This window comes from Tripterygium wilfordii, chromosome 15 (assembly GCF_013401445.1).
Source record: "Tripterygium wilfordii isolate XIE 37 chromosome 15, ASM1340144v1, whole genome shotgun sequence".
NCBI lineage: Eukaryota > Viridiplantae > Streptophyta > Magnoliopsida > Celastrales > Celastraceae > Tripterygium > Tripterygium wilfordii.
The window spans coordinates 4,355,531-4,380,678 of NC_052246.1; the positions used below are offsets into that span (position 1 = coordinate 4,355,531).

The following is a 25,148-nucleotide window of genomic DNA, read 5'->3' on the forward strand; positions in this document are numbered from 1 at the left end:
TGTGTATACTCTCTTGTGTTTTCTCTATGATAGTACTAAAGTTGGTAAAAAGCAATACTAATCATGGAATCCCAACATTGGAACATAATGTACTAATTAGACCATCATGAAATTCTACTTCTTTATTAGACCATCTGGATCGATCGAGAGTTATATATATATATATATATGGATCCAATTATCAATGTACATAATTTCCATATAGGTAATATGCAATCAGAGTCTTCCTAAAGCAGCAATCAAAGACGTTTTAACTACTGCAAACTGAAAAAAATGAACCTGAATTACCAAGAATGAAGAGTATCAGTATCATCTGTACACTTGAGTATACACTGAATCTACAGGAAGATAATCTGTACACTATGAGTATACAGAGATGTGCATTGGCTTGAAAGGTGAAGGGATGGAAAGAAAAGCCGATCCTACAAAGTACAAATGCACATTTTTATTATGCACCTACTCAATCAAGAAGACTAGTTCTTGACTATCTTAACACTGCTGTAAAAGCGCCTGAGGTCCTTCACAGCTTTTTCCTCTATCTGAATTGAACGAATTGATGAGGGTGTGTCACTTTCCGGTTTGAACCAGCGGTTCATCCCTGGAGAATCTGATGGTGATCCCTGACTAGTAGAAACCGAGAATCCAGCCGTCCTTATCTTCGGACTGTGGGAGAGACTCTGCGGATGTTTTCCCTGGATTCAAACCATAAGCAATCTTATTTTTGGATTTGAGATAAATAAGTCGCAGATGAACAAGAAGTAAATATGAAAAACTGAAGTTTGAAGATTGCATATGGCAGAGGATGGAGAGTTTATTGATGCCTGGTAGTTACGGGAAAAACAAGGAGAGCAATCGGCATTGCAGTCTCCAGAAAAGTCATATGATAAGTACATAAGAAGCACAGGAATGAAAACATACTTCAGAAGCATAAAACTAATGACCATAACAAAACATATAGATTCAAGATATCATCATATCGTGTTAATATTTATTGTTTAATGAAGTAAAGGAATTAAGCGTAAAATACCTGCTGCATCTGAATGGCCCTAAGAGATGGCAGATGAGGGGGAGTTCCAGAAGCCCATGGAGGTGTGCTTCTTTCGACATCAGAAGCCGGAGATGCAAGGGGTTGTGGGACCACTGGGATTGGCTTTGAAGGAAAAAAAGAACTTAACGAAATTTTGCTGTCATTTCTAACATCACGCAGATCTTCAACACGATCTACTTTTCCCGTCTGCAGGTTGACCTTGGTTTTACTCTGCTCATCCTGGATTGCACAAAGCGAAGCAGAACCCTTTGAAATCTTGGCCCCACCCCACACAGGACCCTGTGTTTTTGGTGTTGGCGCAGGTGGAGCAACAACTTTCGGAGTGTCATCAAGAGCACCACTCAAGAACAAAGAAAGTCCACCCTTCCTGTTCTTTTTCTTGGTCACTGACTTATTTTTGGTTGAGTCAGAGCTGTCTTTTTTCTGAACAATGAAAGCAGGCTCTTCCGGGGCTTGGCTAACCATGCTCACTTCGGACATGGCATCTTCCTCCTGCCAAGCACAGTAAACCAAATAAACAACGTAAATATATTTCTCAAATCCCATTCTTACCTATACTGACTCTCAAATACTGCTGTAAGTTCTAACTAGACTGAAGATGAACCAAGAGCAGCGCATTTAATAAGATACAAAGCTAAAGGGTTCACAGAAAATTTAAGGAACCTAACCTTACTGAAAACTTGGGAGATTTCGACATTCAAGAAATCCTTCACAGGTTTTGGATCTGTTGGAGTCTCACCAGGACCAGACAGTATTTCTACTTTCCCTGCCCTTTGTTTGCTCTTTCTCCTTTGTTTTCTTGATACAACAGCTTTCTTATTCCCTTTTCCATCTGCCGAAACTGAAGGTGGTGGTTTCACCTCGAGCGCTTCCCCGACAACACCCAGGTCAACAAGTGAACTTTCAAGAACTGGCTTGGTTTTAAGCTTTGCAACCTGCTGGTCATCGAGATGTTGCCCACTAGATTGCTTGGTTTCCAACATTTCAATCTGTTGCAACTTCTTTCGCAGAGCGCGAACCTTTCTGCAAATGCCATGATTAGGATCATCATCAGGTTGAAGAAAGGAATCCAATCTCCTGTTTCTTCCATCTCTCCAGGTGGAACTATTCATACCACTGTCCCGAATCCTCAGAACCTCGCTGTCACTGTCCTCTTCTTCACTATTGATGACAACAGGAAAAGTAGCGGTTGGAGTTGGAAGCCTGCGGTAACTCCACGATTCAGATGACTTCTCGTCTAAGAGCTTTTCAAGATTAGCCAAAATATATGGTGAAGCACTTGCAAAAGCATGCGATGAGACAGTTACAATATAGTCAAGGTTGCGAATAACAATCTCCTGCAGAGAAGAAAATCTACGAGCTTCAGCATTTAGAAATTATAAAAACTATAAATATATATCCTCATCTAAGACATCAACTGATCAAAGAGGGTTATATTTAAGGGTGAAAAGCAAAAGAAAACAAAAGGCAAGGCAGTACGAGAACTTGAGGTGAAAACCTCATCATGCTTCGATCCTCAATAACATTTAATGTCTGTCAAACAAAAACACGACATTGAGACAGTGAAAAACAACATGCAAATGATGATAACCACCTTACTAATAATTTCAAACTGATTTTCTGAGGGGATGAAATCCCCATGAGGTAATGGTCATTGTTACAGTCATAGATGCACTTGGCTAAAAGTGGTGAAACAATTTAACATCATTCTGGTTCACTTTAACAATCATATGTGTTACAAAGACTGCTCACTTCAACCCAAAGTAACTGCATTGGGCTTCAGGGACATTGGTAGCAAAAAATAGAACAATGTAACATTCGTCATTAAAAGAAGAAAATTGTTCAATTATCCTCCACACGACTCTTGATCATTTTTCAGGTCTCGAGTATGAGACCATAGTTGGAAGGAATAAGATCAGCCCAGTATCATGTGGTTGCAAACCAGACGTTGAACCCATAGTTTAGGCCGTCTAACATAGTCCATCATATAGAAAGATAACAACATAAACAACAACAGAACCTATCCCAGCGAAAACATTAAAGGTTCTGGCATGACTGAAAATTTTGTCATGGGCATCAAGCTCGAAACGAACCATACCTCACAATGCTTCCTCAGATTATCTGCTTCAAGAGAATCTGCAATTTCAAGCAATTGGATAGCATTTCGAGGCTCAACTAGACACTCTGCTGCCACTTTTTCACACAGACTTTTTAAGCTCGGTACAGGCCTGTCCTTAGGAACATCCTTTAGTGCACTAGATGAAATTCCATCAGCCTCCATATTGTTAAACATAAAACCTTCATCAACCTCTTCTATTTCATTTGCAGCATTCAATTGCGGCTTCAGAGGATTTATGACCACATTGGGACGATAAACAGGATGATGGAGAGAAGCAACAATGAGTAGATGTGTTTCACCAACTGAGACTGAAGTAGCCTTCTTTACACCATGTAGCCGAGTAATAATTGGTGGCTTATCTTTGCCTTTCTTTCCATCCCACATGTAAACATCCCCTGTAGCAGTAACCGCTGCAATCCAGTACTTGCCTGCAGATATTCTCACCACATTTTTCCCGCAGACAGAATATAGCTGCAAATAGAACGAGCAAGCATGACACATTAGAGACGTTTCATTTCTGAGCAGTAAAGAAAATTTCCAAAAAAAAATTGTTATCAAATTAAACCTGTTGACATCTAAGGTCAGGATCTGATGAAATCCAATAAAATAATGCACCATCTTTTGTGAGAGCCATGCTATGCACCATTCCTGCAGCTACGGACACCACATGTAGCCGTTCCATGCGATGAAACTTCAAAGGAGCACTACCAACTTTCTTTAAATTTCTAGCAACAACAACACGTCTCGGTGTAACAAGCCGATGACCCCATGTGTACACCTGGCATACAAAGTGCATAAATTAGGACTTTCAAGGTGCAGTAGCGAAAGTATCTAAAACCAACCAACAATTAAACAATTCCATTCTGTTTGAAGTTCAATGCCAAAGTAGTTTACATGGTCTAAATAAAAATATACATATATGATACAGGCTCCGCCACAATAATTACATAACAATGTAAATCTGTTTAGTCTACCTCTCCATCAGTTCCTAAGACAATTGTGTGGTACTTTGCCGCTGCAACTCCAGTGAAAACCTTGCCTTTCAGGAATTCAACAACTCTTGGAGTGTAATTAGATGCCGAGTTAGAGGTACCATAACCAAGCTGACCCTCCCTGTTGCAGCCCCAAGTGAAAACTTCTCCAGATTCAGAAACTACAGCCGTGTGTTTGTTTGCTGCAGCAACAGCAACAATCCTGGACTTAAGTGAACTAACTCTTCGAGGTGTTGGTTGGGTATCCACGGAAGTGTAGCCAAGCTGCCCCTCTGCATACAATTTGTAAAGACTTAGGACCTCATAAGTGACAGAAGCCAGTAAATCAATGACGCCAGAAGAGAAACTAGCTCTTTTGGATTTTCATTTCACATAAGAACCACAAACTGCAAAGTAGATAAGTCATAATGGTGACATACAACTGAATTCGGGAATCACATTATCAACATTTGAACAGTCAATTTTGTGCACATTCTCAAACTTGGCAACTTTTACCTCTGTTAGATCCCCAGGTGAATACTTCCCCGCCTTCTGTGGCAAGAACTGTGTGATGTTTAGCTGCCGCAACTGCCTTTACACGGCGGCAACCTAAGCCCAAAGTCACCTGGCGGGGAGTGATAACAGCTGCCTGACCACTGAAAGGAATAAAACAGAAAGGGCATTTGATTTTTATTCACCGAATATTGACAAAAATCATAATTAGCTAAAAAAACAATAATGCCAAGCAACCGCTCTGTCTCCACAATACAATGCACTATTAGTCTCACATTTATAGTTTTCTGTCATCTGTGAAAGAGATACTCTATCTCTTAGTGAGAGTGAAATGAAGGAAATAAAAATGGAAATACTTACTGCACACACAAAGTTAAGCCATTTATCATCGCAATTCATTCAAATTTCAAAAATACACATGTACATCTGCAAATCATATCCACATACATCTGATGCATGGTTAAGAATCTAATCTCTGACTCCAAGAAAAAAATTTCTTAAAACTGTGTATGCGAACTTACAAATCTGGTGGTGACACATTATGCACACCAATTTGTTGGACCGAAATCAACGCTATTATTTGGAGATTGCTTTAATTCAAAGGATATTCATTCCAAGTCGTTGTCAGAGTGCAAACCAAGGTTTACTTCATTGAGTTAGGAAGATATAAGGGAGGGAAACTACCTGTGGATATCAAAATCAGGGTGTCCAAGACGGCCCCCCCTTCCAAATCCCCAAGTGTAGACTTCTCCACGAGTAGTGACAGCTATGCTATGGAACTTTGCAGCAGAGATCAACTTGACAAAAGAGCCATGAAGTGAATCAACTTTGCATGGCAACTTCTGTATGCGTTCATTTCCAGTTCCAAGTTGGTAGTTCGCACCACTTCCCCAGCTAAACACCTCAGTAGCTACTACAAGATACATACGCCACAGGTTCAAGTTGAATAAAGTATACGTCCTCACCAATCACATAAACATAAACAGTAGATACCTGAAGTTTGTCCACTTCCTACAGCCTGCAACACAGGGCCAGAAAGAAGATCGACAGGAATTTGAGATTTAGAGTCCTCAAGAATAACAGAAGCGCCAGATTGGAGAAGAATACTTGCTACCGCGAGATGTCCAAAGTGCAGGGACCTATGAAGGCTACTCCATCCCGATTCACCATCCTAAGATAATAGTAGGAATAGTCTTATAATCATCCAGAGTATAATTTTTAAACTACTTTTTGCTTTATCAAGCCCCTGAAGACATACCACTCACAAAATACAATTAGAGAAGGAATAGGACTCCATATAAAAACAGAAAGAACCAAAGAAGGAATAAGACTTAATGAAGTAATAAACTGCAAATGTTTTTGGAAATTCAAATACTTGCGGATTATTTCAATTACCAATAGTTCAAGAGATCAAGGTTCTCAACACTCAGAACCCTGCCCTCAAATCCCCATCATCGTTAGCAAATGAAAAGAGTTAAAAAAGAAAAAAGAGAGAATCAAAACAAATGAAGAGAGTTCTGTCAGTTTTTCAGTAGAATCAAGTATGAGGATTTAATACTAACAGCCAAATAAGGACCAAAAGAACTTTGAGATCTAACATCAAATCATATTCTGATTTTCTTTTAAAAAGCAAGATGAAATAAATGGTTCATGTAAATACTAAAACAGAATGATACTGATCCTTCAGGAAAAGAAAATATCAAGTAAGCTAAGGGCTACGAAAAGCAACACACCCTGGCATCAGGGTCAGCACCAGCAGCAAGCAGCCTCCTAACGATGGGAATGTGATTTCTCCAAGTTGCAATATGTAGAGGAGTCAGGCCAAAAGTGTTCCTCGAATTGATATTTCCTCCATTCTTCTTCAGTAGTGCTAATGCTGAATCCACATCGGATATGGACCCTTCTCTCACCACAATACATAGATCTTTTTTGGAGCCGCAGAATGAGGATTTTCGAGAAGGTGTTTCGAGATTCTTTCTCTGTCCTTGAGGTGACAATAGCATCTCCATCGTTGGATGTATTCAGAAAATACAGCCTCTTTTTTGTTTCACGAAAAAAAAGTTGCATATATCTCAGGAGTGCAGCTGGTGCTTCACAACATATCTGCCTTCAGCCACAGAATCAGATCTGAGGTCCTCTTAATAAATAAATCAATGTAACTAATATCAGACTGATCTCATACACTTCAGATTATAGCTAATTTCTAAAGACCAAAAGAATCACAAAGAAATATCTCTTGGATGCAGAAACGAATCAACACACTACTATTCTGCCATCATCATCGCCACCCTTATCATTTACAGCGACCAACTGAAGCAGCCATTCACACATCCCCATTACAATTCTTGAGCCATATAGGGATATCCTGTTTGGACATACACATAATATTTCAAGTTTGTCTCTCAATTAAATATACTTAAGAAAGGGAAAATGTTAATTGAACTAGAGACCATTAACAAGCATCAATGAAGTAGTACATCATACGATTTCGAGCAGATGCTAGCTTCAAATCAAACATAAATGACAGCAATAATTGCAAATCATTGAAAATGTATCATATCTATGTCTTGACATGACCCATAAATGATTGATGTAGTATTTTCAAGAATTTCTGAAAATCTAACTATAACAGAAGAACACAACAATCTGTTTCTGGTACAAAAAAGAAAAAAACTTAAAACACATTTGTGGAGTACGACAGTTTTCTAATTGAAACTGAAATTGGTAACATTTCTAAGCTCCACTCTGATTATCAAAAATACGATCCCTACATATATATGTAAATCATACTCAAGATGCTAATCCCACATGGAAAGAAAAGTGCTACATCATCTGTAGAGAGACTAGAAACCAGACAGTGCAAAGGACTAAGAATTTCGAAGCAAAGCACTTAATTATAACCAAAAGTTTGATCTAATCTTCATGCCTAAGAGAGCACCAGGATCGAAAGTGCTTTTCTAGGACCCAATTCCACACCTAAATCAAAAGGCTTGCAAAAACAGAGGAATCGGAAAGAGTAAACAGCATATGTAAGTATTGCTACAAAAAGGACTCAAAGAATCTCGAATTAAGTGAACCAAAAGCAAGCATTATAGCAAAATCAGAGAAATTCGATCAAGCAACAGGTCTCAACATCCGGATGCCATAAATAAAAATGAACTGGATCAATACCCATTAACTAAAATCCTACATAGCACAAAAAAAAAAACACATTTCAACCAAAAATAAGCAGGAACAATTAAGCACAACGATATCACACCTGCCCACCACAACATGATTGCACTCAAACACCAACCCAATCCATAAATCAAATCATAACGACAATAAATCAAAATACCCATCAAGGAATTCACACCGAACTTCGAAACAAAAGACTGAGAATACCCAGAAATCAAGAAGCCAAATCAGATTGAAACAAAAACAAATGAAGTTAAAAAAATATATTTAAAAAAAAAAAAAAAACCATTCAAATATATGTGGTTATACATCACCTGCGACTTTTACATAAAAAAGCGGTGGCAGGAAACTTGGAGTGAAGAAGAAGAAGAATCCTATAAAAGAATGCTGATTTCGTTTGCAGAAGGGAATAGTACCCAAGAATATACCGAGGACCAAAACCGCATAAGGAAACAGAGAGACACACGTTCAACAACGGCAAGGGTAGTGCAGTAATTTAAGAAAGGTAAATGTTGATAATGCCGTTGTATTGCAGCGTTTCAATGTTGCGTCAGAGTTGGGTCGTGGTTGGTTCTGTCTTCGCCACGTAAGTCGCATATGTTTGTCAGACTGACACGTGGCGAGTCCAGGGTAGTGAAGATCTTAACGCAGCGAAACCTGAGGAGCTCTTTTTGCTCTTTTTGTGGTTTTTGTTTCATTTTTTCTGGTCGGAGGCGCTAACTGTCAACCTCGTTAGTCTCATGTGCTTAGAGACATGAAATGACTAATTTGTCCATGAACCGTTTCTTTTTTCAATAAAATACCATAAATAGATTATTAAAGAAAATTATTCTCCTTCTTTTTGTATCTCCAAATTTAAATAAATTAAATTTGTACTCATACTAAAATAATCACAATAGAATGTATACATTTTTTTTTTAAATAATGAAACCGTACAAATTTCCCTTTCAAACATCTGATTAGGGTCTAAACTCTAGATGATATGTCTGCACGTACAGAATTTTCTCACATGACGACAATCTGATTAGGGTCTAAATTCTAGATGTCATGCTTGCATGTACAGAATTTTTTCACATGAAGACAAGATAAGTTGGAGTAAAACTCAGCTCTGGTCAAAAAAATATCTTATTAATCACATTATTAACATACAATAGTCATTATAAATTATGCAAAAATAATCTCCATGAGTCTCAACAAACTTCAGGGGACTAAAAGCAAATTAATTCCCAGCTACTTGTCCCAAGAAAATTGATTGCGAAGCTAACACTGGACCTGCCACCAACAGCTGTGGATCTAATTGAAAATAGGGCAAATTGCATCTTCAAAGCAACCAACAAATCGGAACATAAGAACAAGTGATCATGACAGTTGGGATCAATATTTGCCAACACATGCAGTACCCACCAGAAGTTGCTGCTAAAGGAAAGTCTATGAGAGAGATCGGTTGTTATCTTCTTCACATACTGATAATGGCCTGCAAAACAGCTCTGAAATCTCCAAAACAATCAATGACCTCAAGATATCTAATGTCAAATGCTAATGGAAGTTGACCCCAACTTTTTTTGGGACCCCACAATACCCAGAAGAGAATCTACTTTTACTCTCTCTTTTTTTAAGGTGGAACCCCCAATCGTTCACCGGACATTCAACTAGGTAAATCTCAGGATCACATGAAAGACCCCGCAATCCCTATAGATTAGTTGAGGTTTGGGCCAGGGCTTAGTGCAGAAAGATAATGCAAAGCGTGAACAACCCATTTTCGATAACTGGTTAGAGTTGTTAATTTTTATGATTCAAATCTTAGTTTATACGTTTTGGATATAATTAGGTGATTTGAACTTGGAAGCTCCGTTTAACTACACATGCAAAATCTCGGTATGTAAGGATTGGATTTCTCTATTATGTGAATTTCAATTTCCTATTGAAATTATATGCTCTATTTAGTCAGTTCAGAGGCTTTTCAATCTCAATGTGGAGGTTTGCACTACTTTTAGGTGCATCCCACCTCACAACACTACATTTTTTTGTGACACGTCAAACGTTTTTTGTCAGTAGAACTCACCTCATAGCAACAACTTTCTACCTCGCAGCACCTCACCTCACCTCATCTCACAACACTCCCAAACGTTTATAATATATGTTGAGTTGTCCCACATAATCAAATTAGGTCAATTATTTTATTTTAGATTAATGTACAATGTAAACGTTATGTGATTTTATATTAATATTATTAATCATCTAATATAACCGTGATTTAGATACGTCAAACGAACCTCACAACACCGCATCACAGTTTTAAAAGTGATGCGCCAAACAACATCACTTTTCCAACTGACCTCACAGTATCACACAGCAGTTCGAAGCATGCCCAAACGGACACAATGTCCTTAGTCCATCAGCGTCCAGCACAGGTCACGTGCCCCCTTTTGGGTCATGATAAAGTTAAGCACATTTAAGTTACTAATTGCCTCCTAACTAGATTCTTTTGACTTTACCAACCAAACCTAAACCTAGAGAGAGAAACTATGGGCTTTTAGGATGGATATAATTAGCTGGGGGCCCATTTTCACAACCCACTACCGCTAATTTGTCTTAACTTCACAATTTTGGGACCGGTCCAAAGATGAGCCCCTTTGAAAGTTGGGAAAGAAAGCAATAAATTATAGAGATTCTTCGTTGATTTTCTTTCTCCAAATGACATAAAAACAACTTGTTTCTTCTTCTTCTTCTTATTTTTTTCTATCGAAACAAACAGAAGAAATATTAAGTTGGGGTACTGAGAAAAGTTTCCAAAAAGCAATCACTTGCTATCATGGTCTACTAGGAAATCCATCAACACTTAGCTACCAAACAAAAAACCAGTCACATGGCATGTACAACATGATACACACCATCTCCTCTTCAGTTGCTGAGATGTTTCCACTGTTCCAAGTCCAGGTTTTTATTCTACCCTTTACTCCACTTCACTACCAATACTTTTTACTAGTCTCAAGTACACAATAAAAGCAACCAAAACTGTACCTTCCTTGGCCTTCAAGTCTTATCAGTTTGCTTCTTCTACATATAACTCAAAAGGACTTGTTGCTCAAGCCCTTCCAAACCCCAAAAAATGACCACAAAAATCCTAAGCTCCACAAACAATGGTTTTGAGAGTGAATGTAAGCAGATTCATGACTCTTGGGGCAACCTAAACCAACTGGTTCAAGTCTTGGCTAGCCGGACCAAGCACGAGCGCCGGCAAATCAAGGAGACTTATAAGGAAATGTATGGAGAAGAATTGGTGGATCTTATGCAAAGAATGGTGAGCCAGAGAGATAATCAGGCCAAGATTGCCTTGTCTATGTTCATGCTAGACCCTCATGAGAGAGATGCTATGGTAGCAAGGAAAGCACTTGAAGATACCAATTACAAGGCACTTGTTGAAATTTTTCTGGGTAGGAAATCAAGTCATATTGTGCTCATCAAACAAGCCTATCAAGCAAGGTTTAGGAGGCAACTTGACCAAGACATACTCAACATTGAACCCCCTCACTCATATCAAAAGGTAAGCTTGTTTTGGTAAAGAAATCATTTTTCCAAGCATTTTCAGTGTTAATTTTGATGGGTCTTTCACAGATTCTTGTGGCACTGTCTGCATCACACAAGGCACACCAAGCAGATGTTAGCCAACACATTGCAAAGTGTGATGCAAGAAGGCTTTATGAAACAGGGGAAGGAAGCTCTGGATCAACCATTGAAGAAAATATTGTGCTTGAGATTCTCAGTAAAAGAAGCATTCCACAGTTGAAGTTGGCATTTTGTTGCTACAAACACATCTATGGACATGACTACACAAAGGTAAAACCTTTTTTTTTGTCTTCACTCCATTGAAAACCAGATGGTTCTTGCCTTCAATTTTGTATTTATTTTTGCAGTCTCTCAAGAACAGGAACTCCATTGAATTCTCAGATTCTCTAAGAATGGTTGTGAAATGCATATGTAATCCTCCCAATTACTATGCCAAGGTAAATATACATATTTTTCTTCTCAAAAGTTTGAAACTTGGTTTTGTTGACTAGAAAAAGTTGAAATCTTTTTGATATACATGTTCCTCAGGCTCTGTATGGAAGCATTAAGGGGATCACAGCAACTGATAAGGATGCCTTGGTGAGGGTGATTGTGAGCAGAACAGGTTGTGTAGACATGGAAGAGATTCAAAGGGATTTCAAGAAGAAATTTGGGGTGGAATTGAGAGATGCAATCTGTGAAAATATTCCTTCTGGGGATTACAGAGACCTTCTTGTTGCCTTAGCTACAAAAGCAAGTACTTCCATTAGAGCCTCTGCAATTACTTCTGAATTTCTTTAGTGGAAAGCACCCTTTTTTTCCAGTAAAAGTCAAAGTTGCTTTCTTGAATGTACATACTAGTTTCCAAGAAGCACTAGTTTGGTGTGCTTCATGTTATTCAACCAAGAGACACAGAATAAACCCATGTTTGGTAAATGTTGTGTACAACTTTCTCTTTCTTGTATTCTTAATTCCAATTTTTTCTTTTTATGTATTTTTGGACAACTTTCACTTTCACATGTAAAATTTTCTTTCACATGTGAACCTTTTGAACTGCTAAATGGTGATACTCTAGGGAGGTTTTAGAAGAAAAAAAAAATACTTGTGTAATTTTTCTATAACAAATTAAAAAGATATTTTTTTAAAAAAAATCATGGATTGGGAACTTGGGATTTACCGTTAAGAGAAATTATTTCAACCAGTAGATCCAAACTTGACTAAACATCATGCGATTTACCAAAGTGCCTGAAAAGATTGAGGTAATTTCAAGGGATTGGGGAGCTTCAATTCTTAGCTACAATTCTCTCTCAAAATCATATTAAATCATTAATTAAAATGTGTTATTAAGTATTTTGGTGTTCATAATGTTAGAATAGATATAGTAGATTTTGAAAAAAAAAAAATACATTGTAAACCTAAATTTTTAACCATAAACCCTAAATTTTAAACTCTAAACTCTAATTCCTAACTCCTAAACTCTAATGAGTCATTTAAAAAAAAACCAACAATGATTTAACATAATTTTTGGGGGAATTGTACCTAAGAATTGGAACCCTCACGTCTCGTGATTCAACTACTTGAAGATTTATGCTTCCAAAGGCATTGTCTGGTAACAATAATGTATTGGGATTAAAGTTAGTGGTTGTGACAAAGAGATTCAACTGTTACCACTAATAACACTAATTAATGAGCCTTCCTTGCTATAATACCTAAAGAAAATGAAAGCGGAAAAATTTAAGATAAAATTTACAAGCTCAAAGAATATATCAAGGAATAATATTCCTTCACTCATGCAAAGAAAAGAACTTTTACATGTGCAACAAGATTACTCAATCAAGACACATACTCATATCAAAAAGCTTTAGAAACCCAAACAGGAATTATTCTTGGTTTTCCCCTTCTCATGAGGAAGTCCTACAGAACCAGCTTGCCCTGTTAATGGTGGTTTAGCTAGCTTTATTGCTCTATATAAAGATACATACGTATACAAAGAGATTATAAGCCCTTGTTCTCCCAATTTAAACTAACAGTCACACATATATTGTGATCGAGCTAATCATATAAGAATCAAATTAATCAATCAATCTTCAATGGCAACCAAGGCTGAAGGAGCTACCGGCAGGCAATCTTACGAGGATTTTGAACCACTCTGCAAATGGCAGAAGGATGAAGAACATGACACTCTTGAGGTCCATCTTCATGGTATTTATTTCTTCTCCTATATATCTTTATATTTATTTATTTACTTATGCTTATATATATATTGTTTTGCAGGTTTTAAGAAGGGTCAAATGAGAGTCCAAATCAACAATCTTGGTGTCCTAACAATCTCCGGATCACGTCCCCTGGATGAAACAAGATGGAGCAGATTCCACAAAGAAATCAAAGTTTTGAAGGATTGTAAACCAAATGAAATCCATGCCAAGTTCTCTAAAGGCATTCTCCATGTAGTGATGCCTAAGGGATCATCAGAAGATCACGCAATCACAAAAACAAATACTACTCACGACAAAGACAAGCCAAAACCAGCTCAGATGAACCCAGAAAATGTGACCAAGGAATCCATGGCTAGAGATCAGTTGAATGCGGCCGGTGCCTCGACTAGTATCAGTGGTGACATTGAGAATGATAATAGATTGGACGACAACAAGACCATGATGAACAGCTTCAAGGAAAGAATTTCACGGCTTACTAGGGGTAAGCCTATGATCGTGGGAGTGGCCGTGGTGGTGGCAGTGGCGGCGGTGGTGCTTCTAGGGATATATGTAATGAACAAATATCAAGCTCCTGACCATGTCCAAGACTAAACATGTAATTTACGTTTTTCAGGAAAATAAAAGGCTGAATTTGGTAATACTTTGCCATCTGGTCAATATTAGTATCGACTAATTACATTAATACTTTGCAATTAGTCCTATCTCACTCAAATATCAAGAATTTATTCTCATTCAAAATTATATAAAATACAACTATTGATATTCTTAATTTTCACAAATCATTTTCCGGAAATGCTACATTGTTCACATACATTGATTTCAAAGCGAGGTTAGGCAACAAATGAAGGATAACAATAACCACGTACGATTCAATCAGTGAACTGCAGACAATTCCAATATAGATTTATTATATTATTATATATTATACCCATCTAACAATATTATATACTGTAATCATCTCCAAAACCTTTGCATGCATGGTCCTAACTCCTAAGTGAGCATTTTGCTTGTCTATTCCAAAGCCCCTTGCCGTCCTTGGGCAGCATTTGTTGTTAGGACTTGCCATTCCCAAACCCTATAAATATATACATCTCCTAGAGATCTTCATAATCAACAACCATTGGAGCAAGCTAGATATAATTTGACGTGAAAAATCAATGGCTTCCTCTCGCATTCTCTCCATCTTTTCGCTCGTTGCTGCCATTGTTTCAACATCCACGTTGGCTAAGGAATTCATTGTTGGTGATCAGGCTGGGTGGACGATTGGTTTCGATTACAAAAATTGGGCACAGGGAAAGAACTTCATGGTTGGAGATACATTAGGTAGAGTAACTATCTTCATTTTTTTTCTTCATATTTTGTATGCTTATTTTAGATCAATTTGGATTGAAAATTGACTAATTTAAAATGGTTTGTAATGTTGTAGTTTTTAACTATCCTGTTGGAAATCACAATGTGTTCAGAGTGAATGGAACTGGGTTCCAAAACTGTATTGTGCCCCCAGCAAATGAGGCTCTCTCTACTGGAAAAGACAAAATTTTGTTGGGAAGTTCAGGCAAAAAATGGTACATTTGTGGTGTGGGGCAGCACTGTGCTCAGGGAGGTCAAAAGCTGGCTATACAGGTGATGGGAAATACATGGGCTCCAGCTCCTTCTCCAAGTAGTGGTGTCAAAGCTACCATTTCTAAGCTTTCAGTGATGATGATATTTGCCATAGTGACTTTGGTGATCATGGTTTAATCTGGATTTTTTATTCATATAGTTTTGATGATTTGTTTAGCCAATTATTCCCAATTAACTTTGTTTCTCCTGTTGTTTATGGGGCCTGTTGTTTATGGAGTGATGACTCAATAATTCTCTTTATAAGATATTGATGATTCTGTGCTTGTGTTTAATCTGATTGTTCTATACGTAACTAACACTAGCAACAATAAAAGTGTCTGCATTTAATTTTGTTTTCCAAATCCGAACAAAATTAGAAACAAATCAGGATATTAACTTATTATGTACAGATTTAAAATGTGCAAATTTAATTATGAATATCCCACATCAGTTCAATCAGGGAGCGATGAAGGGTGTCACATATAAATAGAGTGCACACAGCAACTTATTAGATACTTACGGATGGGGTCGATGAGTGATCAAGAAGACTCATGGCCTAGGACAGTGACCTCCATTGCGCAATAGGAGGGGTGCTGCCCTAAGGTCTCCCTAATTTGGGAGAGCCTACGTCGTAATTTGTGGAAGCGGGGGCCTGCATTCGCGCGGCCTCCTACCCAAATATCAGTCTAAGATTTTTAGTATGCCAACACCATTGAGCGTGGATTGCAAACAAGGAAATGTCAAATGAAGATTATATTACAATCAAGATAACAAGAGCAGACAATTACCCTGGTGGAAGATGAGTTTTCCGGTAAGATGAGATAGTCCTTCCAGCCGGGGGGGTTCTGTTACCTCATCTGAATCATAGAAATTAGAAGAAGCTGAGGATAATTCACCACTGACAACGGAAAGACTCCCACATCCTGGTGTTTGAATGGAGAAAGGGTCAATGGACGCTTCAATTTCTGCAAACAATTTGAAAAAAAAATGCAATTAGAAGCTTAGCAGATTCCACTCCACTTTCAACAGCTCAAGTTCATCTGCCAATGCGAAGAAAAGACAGAAAACAGACAAAAAGAAGATTAACGAACTGACCCATGTAGTTGTTGACCAGCAGATCGCACATGTGCATCAATGTATACAATCATGCATGCCCTTGTAGTGTTTGTATTGCCCAACATTAATTCAGAAAAGTATTATCAGGCTGATTATCAGCCTCCTTGAGCAGCCCAGCTCGCTCTGTCTAACAAATCAACAACATTCCCATAATGCTTAACAGCAGGAGTGACTCCCCAAGCTGGCATTGAATTGAACAATCTAACACCATCTTCTACTAATCCAACATGGTTACAAGCAGAAAGTGCAGCAAGGTATGACACAGCGTCTGGGTACACCTAAGCTTGAGCCATTTGCTTGAAAAGATCAAGTGCTTTGTAGTCATCGACATGTATTGCAAGCGCCATGATAATTGTGTTCCATGAGACAATACTCTTCTTGCAAGTCATGGTACCAAACACGCTTTATCCACCAACCCACTTTTTGCATACGTATCAATACTGCATTGGAAAACTTGCACATTCGTATCAAAGTTTTCATCCCTTGTGAAAGAATGAATCTTTTCGCCTTCTTTCACAGCACCAAGTAGTTGCGAGCACGTGGAGAGAGGACCAAGAACAGTTCTATCATTAGGTTTCAATCCCTCCAGTCTCATTCTTTTAAATAAAGACAGCCTCAATGGGTTGATCCCCTTGAGCCAATCCAGCGATTGACACATTCCATGAGGCAATATCTCGGTTTGACATTTCGTCGAAGACCTTCTCTGTGCTATCAAGACAACCGGTTTTTGCATATACATCTAATAAGGTGGCACCTAATTGAGCATCGGCAATGAGCCCGTAACGCACCACCTGGGAGTGCAACTGGGTGGCCTCACGCAAGCTAAAACACTTCCCCAATAGTGTGGCATTCCTACAGTCATTCAGTACCCTAACTATGCAAATTCAAACTAGAAAACCCAAAGTATCCCAGAGATCCCAATTAAAAAAGAAAAACCAATTCAAAATTGTTTTCAGATAAATAACTATCAATCACAACAAAGTATGAATGATTTAACGAGAACCTTGATTTCCATACAAGGATTGACCAGATGCAGGAGTGATTTACCTGCAATCTTTCTTCTTCAGGTATTCAACTTCCCCCTGTTTTGCCGCCTCCGCTTCTCTGCTAATAAAAGGACGCACAATGCCTCTTTCCCTGGCCTGGGCCTGGGTAAGGGCCGATAGGCTATAAGCCTATAACATCTTGGGTTATTTACGGCATATTTTGACCAAGAAAAGCAAAAATGGACTGGTTTATAACTTACAAGTTGGACCAACTCCACTTCAATTCTCACAGCGAAAAAGATAAACATCCCAGAAATCCCAATTGTTACGATGTCTAGCACTGTTGTTCTCACAGTAGACAAATAGTTTACACGAATGGCTTTCTCAGAAACTATGATAACTTGCATTTTGATCAAATCAGAGTCCAAAAACCAGAATTGCACAGTTTTAAATTCCCACAGCTTACCATATTGTATGTTATGCACAAAAGGGTAATGCTTTATACAATTTTTGTTGATTCAACATGGCATAAACATTGTCATAATACAAAAAGACCCAAAATGTCAATCTTACATGTAACTTATCCCCTTCAGAAGACTTACAATAACAGGATATGGATATAGTTGTAGCATAGACTACATATAGTAATAGAATGAACATACATATATGTCAATTGAGTCTACTACTCTTCCACAAACTTCCCCCCAAATGAATCTATTTCAAGTTCTAATCAGAGAGGACGCCAAAAAAACCAAAGATTTTAACTACAGCACAGTTAATGGTAGAGAGGAATGATCAAAGCTACCACGCAAAGCTCTTCCTCTACTAGGTCTCCTCTTCACCACCACCTTCTCTACTTCCTCCCCACCGTATTTCTGAAACGAATTCACCGCTGATCCGGTGTTCACGCCACCTTCTTTGGTTGCACCGCCATGAATTAGTACTCGCGTAATCCCAACATAATGCAAAGACTCCGCAATTTGTAGTGCAGTAGCTCCCTTAGTAGTCCTGGCCTCAACATCCGCACCTTTTTTCACTAGCAACTGGATCACCTCTGCGTGACCAGACTCCACCGCGCAATGTAATGCAGTGTACCCGTCGTCGTCCTTGGCATCAACATCAATTCCCTTCTCGAGCAATGCACGCACTGCGTCCACACGCCCTTTAAAAGCCGCCCTATGCAGGGCAGTCCAACCGTGCTGGTCTCGCCCATTTATGGCCGCGCCACTCTCGAGCAGTTTATGTATTGTCCTTACCTCACCTTTTCTAGCAGCAACACACAAGCTGTCTCCAAGCTTTAGGGCATCAAAAAGGCGCGAGTGTCCATTTTCCGCAGCCAAATCGTAGGCAGTTTTGCCAGCTTTGTTGCGGATGTCTTTGTTAGCACCTTTTGTCAGTAACAACTTCACCATTTGTTCATCCCCTAAACTTGCTGCAATGTGCAAGGGAGTGTCACCATCTACAGTGTTCCGTATATCAGTTCTAGCTCCACTAGCTAACAGGAGGCGGGCGCAATCGCGCCTCCGTTCCTCCACCGCGAGATGGAGACTAGTGTAGCCGTCTTTGGTGAGGGAATCAACATTGGCTCCTTTAAGCAAAAGTAGCCTCAGAATATCCATGTGGCCGTTCCCTGCTGCGAGATGGATTGGTCCCCAATTAGAGGTCTCTGATCTCTCTGTTCTAGCTCTCCTAGCCAATAGAAGCTCAACAATCAGTGCCTCACCGGACCCCACCGCGGCCTCAAGCGGTGACGACCCGGTCCGACTCTGAAGCTCAATATCCGGCTCGAATTCAAGCAGCAATTGAACAATATCTGGTCTACATTGAGCAATGGCTATGTGAAGCAGAGACCGTCCATGTGAATCAACGGAGTCCGCAGGATTCCACGCCGGATTGCTCTTCTCCAGAACCTCTCTTATCTCATCCATTGAACCATCCTTCACTAATCGAGCCAAAATCGGTGAACCCACAAACATGATCTTGATCGCACTATCTATAAAAACTTGTTTCTTCTTTGTTGTGAACCAATCATTAGGGACGGCATCGAAGGTCGATGAAGGGTCCTTGATTGTTGCGCCGGGAACCACCACACTGTGCAAGAGAAACGAATCCTCACAGTGAGGATAAGTTTCAGGGAGACTAACCCCCGGAGGAAGAACATATGTGATCTCCACAGTCAGGGTTGCAAGTGGAGATATGACCCCTGATTGTGGCTTCACTGTGTAGCGAGCCTTGTTCATTGGTTGCAGCCTAAACGCCACTGGCATAGTGTACATAACATTGCGAAGTGTTAATTCTCCCACACCTTTCAGGCCTGGCTCGATCCTTATTGGGACCAGATTTGATTGCTCCAAACTGATAAGCCTGTCCATGTCCCTCTCCCTCTCCACTTGATATCTCTATATGGAAATTGTTCAAATGGGTGTCTGAAAGTTTCGAGTTTGCTTTTGGGTATTGGTGGGTTTTGCAGGGGAGGCAAAACCCATGAAGAGATGGGAGTGAGAGTGAGAGAGAGAGAGAGGAGTGAAGAAATAAAGAAGTTAAAGGAGAAGGTTTGGTGATGGTATTTTAATCAAGGAAGAAGGTGAGGCCGGCTTTGATGAGAAACCGCCATGTGTTGGAGTCAAAAACAATGATGACTTGTTCCATTCTCTGTCTCTCCACTGTATAATTTCTATGTCACAGTTGTTCATCCTGCAACAAAGTCACTTTCAGTAAGGTAATCAGACACTAAAAAATTGTGAGCATAAAACCAATTTTCATTGTTCTTGTTCACACTTAAGAGAGACCATTAATTCTTGATCCAATTACATTGAAGGAATCTATGCAGAACCACCACCACCTCAATTAGATCTTCTTCAGTTTTAAAACATTTTTAATGCAGACAAGGTGTTTGTTTTAAGTGCTCAACGGCACTTCCATTTACTTGGCCAACTATAGTGACCGTTGTGCCATGTCCAAGCAAGCTAGCAAAACTTGGTCGGTCTAAAAACGCTTGCACTTAATGGCCAAATGGATAGTTTGGTATGTAATTCCAAGATCTTGATCGGTCTAATATTATTTTTTAATTTCTACAAGAAAAAAAAACATAATTAAATTTTCCAGCTGCTGATGTGATTGTATGCGTAAAGTAGTCAAATTTTAGGGATCTAAATTCAATAAATAATCCTCAAAAGATTTTCCCCCTTATGATGAGAAAATATGAGATTTTTACTTTACATGTAAATTCCGAGTATTTAAATCGCTTCACTCTTTTCAAATACGCTAGTAAATTACAAGGCAATAATCGAATGATTCATTCTCAGCCAAATCGATCATTTTTCACATGGTTTGCCAACGAAACATGTACCATAAGAAAATTATTTACTTGAGAACAAGTATTGTTAGCCAAGGAAAAACATTGTCAAAAAAGCCCATGAAATTGTATGAAGAAGCAAATATTGTACAATTTATGTTGCAAATTCTATGTGATTATTAATTTATTAACTGTCACACACATATATGTAGGACTGAATGTGAGAGGAGAGGACCACAATTACGAGCAAGCCATACTCCAAAAGCTAAAGTCCAGTAATTCTTGTTTTTCTTCTTGTGCAATGGATCTTTATTAATGGATTAGGATACCTTTTAAAACCAAAAATGGAGATTCCAATGAAGTAAAAACAAACATTAATGGATGTTAAGGACAAGATGTGCGGAATTGGTAGCAAATCAATCACATTTCATAACATAGTGAGCGGTGCTCAAGGACTTTCAAGGGAACAACCAAGCAATAATCTAGTTTAAGATTTTGCCTTCAAATGTTTTAACCTAATATATGTCTTGGCATCAAACATTGACGAGATTTTATTTTTTTTTTAGTAATTGAGAACGACGTTGTACAAGTTTGCTCTTAAACATTTGATATGCGCCTAACCTTGAGCCGTTAGGTTTGTTCACACAGAAGATTTTCACCTGACAACATGGTAAGTTGAACCAAAACCCAATGCGTGAGCATGAGAATATTGCTCTCAGTGGAAATCGAACTTATGATATTTCGAGTCTATACTTTTTGACCCAAAAGAGATTCACCACTAGGATATGTCACCCAAGCGATTTCTTATATATAAGATACTGAAACATTTATAAACAAACATATACTTGATTCCTTATGAAGACCAAGTGAAATATTCTGCTTGATATAAAGTAAAATGATGCATAAGAATCGAGTAAACTATTTAAATTTCAAGTGTGTCATTTTCAGGAGGTTTTCCCCTAACCCTTCCCTGCTTTTAAATTTCAGGTGTGTCATTCACATACTTTATGATTTACAGCATTTGCTAAAAGAGGTACTAAATCACTTGGTGATAGCGTCGGTTATCTCTCCGGACTTAGAGCATATAGTGGTCGGGAGTTCGAACCAATCAGTTGAGATAATTATCCTGATTCCGTGAGTTTGTAATTATTATATACTAAACACCACAATCAGTGTAATGAGATGGGACTCGTTGACATTGACAAGATTATTCCTTAGGTTTAATCGTCATTTGGATCGAATAATAAAATGAATGTGAAACTGGATGATTATTGGAGCTCTAAGAAGATGACACACCCCTTAGAGCTTAGAGTACTGTAATCCTAATATTTATATTTAAAGCTACAAAAACCCAAAAAAAATTTGAAAATCTCTATGGAAATTGAGCAAGGACAAATTATGGCAAGATGGTCACAAAGCTTAATTCTTTAAGAAATTATTTAATTCGTGTCTCTTCCAATTTTGGACCAAAATGAAAGGAAGAAATTAGAAAAATGTGCACAAGACCTAAAATTATTTCAAGCTAGTAATTCCTGTTTTTCTCCTTTATTAATGGATTAGGATACCTTTAATTTTAAAACAAAAAATGCAGATTCAAATGAAGTAAAAACAAACATTAATGGATGTTAAGGACAATAATATGTGCGGAATTTGTAGCAAATCAATCACTTTTCATAACATAGTGAGTGATGCTTAAGGAGTTTAAAGAGGGCAAGCAAGCAATAATTTATAGTTTAAGATTTTGCCTTAAAATGTTCTTAACCTAATCTTTTTTAATTATTCATTATTATATTATTTAAAATAAATTTAATTATTCATTATAAAATTGTTAGATAATAATTTAATTATTTAACGGTTATTTAAATAATTCTTTTAATTATAATTATTTATCTTTATTTTCTAAGTTGTTTGTTATTTATTTCAATATTTATTTATATATGTTACAACTTAATACATAATACCCCTGTAAGTCATTTGCCACTACATTTTCAACAGTTTTATGCTACCAGCAAAAATGCAACAGAACACTATCTTTATGATAAATAATCATAATGTTTTTTAAGCATACCCCAATCAAAAAAAATTGAGGCCCCCAAGGGAGTGAGTTTTAACCCAGAAAACCACAAGGCCATACTTGAAAGTCGGAGGTTACAAGTGACAAAAGGCCATAACCCACTTGTGTGTGTGATTAAGAGTATAGTATAAAAGAAAACAAAACATATTGTCTCTCCTGCTACTTGTTTTAGAGATCATTTTGTGATCAAGTACGATGTGTTTTTTTTTACTTTGAACTATTATTGATATGTTTTTATGTTTGCGATTTACAAAGGGTTGGGCTTAATACATGTGAAATAAAAGCCCAAAAAGGCCAAATTACCTAAAAGTCCCAAACAAATATACAAAAAGACCCAAGTACAAAGCCCAAATAATACAACAAAGGCTTTTATAAATATACAATACAAAATTATTGCTGACCCAAAATATACTTAAACATGAAGCCCAATATCGCTATCCTAGTACCCGATCCATGTTCAAACCAAATATCCAACCCATGTCATATAATCATGTACCCGGCACACTTTCTCCTTCTTCTCCATTCGTATGTCTCTCCATTTTTCTTGCTCAAACTAAATGAACCTCTAAGCTATCTTTTTGTCCTCATCCTTCAAGAATCATCAATTTTCCTTCCTCCCAAAACCTCGCATAAAAACAAGAACACAAGCAAAGGGATATATAGCCAAAGCGGATCTCCGATCCCAGTATAAGAAGCTAGAAACAAAACCAAAACTGAATGGAAATTGAAATAGAACAATTGAATAATTAAACCTAAATCTCAAATCACAATTGATATTACTAAAATATCCTTACCAATAAAAGTTGGACACATGGCACATGTGTGACAGCAAGGCCAAGACCAGTCAGCAATCGAAGTCCCTGCTTCGGTAAGACCGAAGTGGCTACTTCGGTATGACCAAGAAGAGGTCGACCTACAGTATTAGAGGCACTACTTTGGTCATTCAGCGAGTAAGACGTCTAGACCGCATGGTAGGAAGGTCATGACCAACCTTCCTAGTACACTCCTCCCTGCCAATGTAATTCGTCTCATATGACCTAGGTAGTAAGGTTCGACCATACCTTACTAAGGTCATCTACCAAGGAAGAGTCCGAACAGGACATTAACTCCCAAGTAGAATCCTACCCCCTTTTGGAGAGGGATACATAGGGCGCCCTCCAAAAAACCTCCTAGCAAACCAATGAGAAAGAGTCCGAGTCCGACTCCTACTACAACTCAAACTACTCAGCGCATATAAAAATAGGACCTCCATTCTCAGGTAAGCATTCTAACTCCTGCACTCTGAATTACTTAGAGGCACTGCTCGAAGCAACGAGTCATCCTCCCAAGTTTAGTACCGTACTGACTTGAACGTCAGAAAGATTCCCTGAGCACACCCTCAGGGCTCTATTGTAGCTTACGTTTACTCCCTGTGCAGGAAGGAAGGAAGTGCACACTCATCAGAAAAGAAGGAATTCAATTATTTCAACTCAATTTGACTTGACTGATTCGTCAGATAGGAGGGACCTATTCCGGGTATCATCCACAGTCAAACAAAACAATGGAAATAAAAAGAATAAGTAGAAGGGGAGATGCAGAAGAAGAAATAGAAATCATCACATCTTAACAATGGTTTTGAAAACCCAAATATGAAAACCACACTGTCCTCTGTACTCACTTTCTCTCTTTTTTCTTTTTTGCCCTCTCCCGTTTTTCTCTTCCTCCTTTGGTGTGTGCGGCGCCCACCTCTTAAAAAGAGGCCTCCTCCCTCTTTTCTTGGCACTCCTGCTCTCTCTCCTTTCTAAAACAGTGTGTGCCGCACACTAGTCACCTTCCCCTTTTTACCTTCCCCTTTTTTCTCTTTCTATTTGTTAGATATTTTCTAAGGTTTTGATTTTAGTGGGTAATTGGACTAAAATTTAGGCTTATTTGGGTATAAAAGAGGTTTTGAATTTTGGGTATTTGTGGGTTCATGGGTTTTAAACAAATAAATGAGTTTGAAAAATTTTATTTACATACTATTAATCTATTATCTTTATATCAATTTTTAATTTTTTATAACTTACATAAATATCTTTACATACAATAACATATTAACCTTTTAGAGAGACAATATATATGTAAATTTAACAATAAAAATTCTAACAAAAATTATAGAGATCCCAACATAAGTTGTCCCAGTCATTCCAGTTACTGATATGACTAGGGGACATGACATATATGGGGCCCACTTCTTTCACTTGTTCTTTCTCCTTCTCTGGTAAATTTTGGCCGTTGTCAATCTTCTTTTCCGGCGTAGCTACCGCGGGATCGGTGACAGAGACCAAAGAAATTGACATTGACCCATTTCAAGAAACCAAAAGAACAATTAGTGACAAAACAAGAGGTGCCGTCGGTCCCGCCATAGCTGCCGAAGAAGATGGACATCGGCCAAGATTTAGGGGAGAGAAAACAAGTGAAACAATCTGGTAATAAAATAAGAGACAAGTGAACCAAGTGGGCCCCA

The 25,148-nt window shown here is 38.2% G+C and overlaps 5 protein-coding genes, 1 non-coding gene and 1 pseudogene across 7 annotated transcripts; 4 read left to right on the top strand and 3 right to left on the bottom strand.

The window, feature by feature from the left end:
• Positions 1–255: 255 nt before the first annotated feature.
• LOC120016866 lies at positions 256–8,296 on the bottom strand. 2 transcript variants are annotated; one of them, XM_038869818.1, is made up of 11 exons: positions 8,143–8,296; positions 6,385–7,016; positions 5,645–5,822; positions 5,336–5,561; positions 4,655–4,794; positions 4,142–4,431; positions 3,733–3,945; positions 3,147–3,638; positions 1,717–2,385; positions 1,028–1,540; positions 256–692 (listed from the first exon to the last, which is right to left on the bottom strand). In XM_038869818.1, exons 2-11 carry the CDS (start codon positions 6,658–6,660, stop codon positions 474–476), a joined length of 3,216 nt encoding a protein of 1,071 aa, XP_038725746.1. In that variant the 5' UTR covers positions 6,661–7,016; positions 8,143–8,296; the 3' UTR covers positions 256–473. The 2 variants fall into 2 exon arrangements, with proteins under 2 accessions (XP_038725746.1, XP_038725745.1); XM_038869817.1 differs by having other exon boundaries at positions 5,336–5,564.
• A 2,302-nt stretch (positions 8,297–10,598) lies between these two features.
• On the top strand, positions 10,599–12,319 carry LOC120017152 (annexin D8-like). The gene is made up of 4 exons (XM_038870265.1): positions 10,599–11,372; positions 11,444–11,665; positions 11,743–11,832; positions 11,924–12,319. Exons 1-4 carry the CDS (start codon positions 10,938–10,940, stop codon positions 12,173–12,175), a joined length of 999 nt encoding a protein of 332 aa, XP_038726193.1. The 5' UTR covers positions 10,599–10,937; the 3' UTR covers positions 12,176–12,319.
• A 549-nt stretch (positions 12,320–12,868) lies between these two features.
• On the top strand, positions 12,869–14,899 carry LOC120016535 (inactive protein RESTRICTED TEV MOVEMENT 2-like). Its single transcript, XM_038869359.1, has 2 exons — positions 12,869–13,576; positions 13,649–14,899. The coding sequence occupies exons 1-2, from the start codon at positions 13,465–13,467 to the stop codon at positions 14,179–14,181; spliced, it is 645 nt and encodes a 214-aa protein (XP_038725287.1). The 5' UTR covers positions 12,869–13,464; the 3' UTR covers positions 14,182–14,899.
• Positions 14,900–14,907: 8 nt separating this feature from the next.
• Positions 14,908–15,363, top strand: LOC120016536 (blue copper protein 1a-like). The gene has a single exon (XM_038869360.1). The coding sequence runs from the start codon at positions 14,998–15,000 to the stop codon at positions 15,328–15,330; it is 333 nt and encodes a 110-aa protein (XP_038725288.1). The 5' UTR covers positions 14,908–14,997; the 3' UTR covers positions 15,331–15,363.
• A 17-nt stretch (positions 15,364–15,380) lies between these two features.
• On the bottom strand, positions 15,381–17,701 carry LOC120017324 (annotated as a pseudogene).
• On the top strand, positions 15,705–15,865 carry LOC119980152. The gene has a single exon (XR_005463794.1). It is a non-coding gene; the product is annotated as a U1 spliceosomal RNA (small nuclear RNA).
• A 68-nt stretch (positions 17,702–17,769) lies between the features above and the next one.
• On the bottom strand, positions 17,770–20,223 carry LOC120016396 (protein VAPYRIN-like). The gene is made up of 2 exons (XM_038869145.1): positions 20,073–20,223; positions 17,770–19,988 (listed from the first exon to the last, which is right to left on the bottom strand). Exon 2 carries the CDS (start codon positions 19,664–19,666, stop codon positions 18,059–18,061), a length of 1,608 nt encoding a protein of 535 aa, XP_038725073.1. The 5' UTR covers positions 19,667–19,988; positions 20,073–20,223; the 3' UTR covers positions 17,770–18,058.
• Between the last annotated feature and the right edge of the window lie 4,925 nt (positions 20,224–25,148).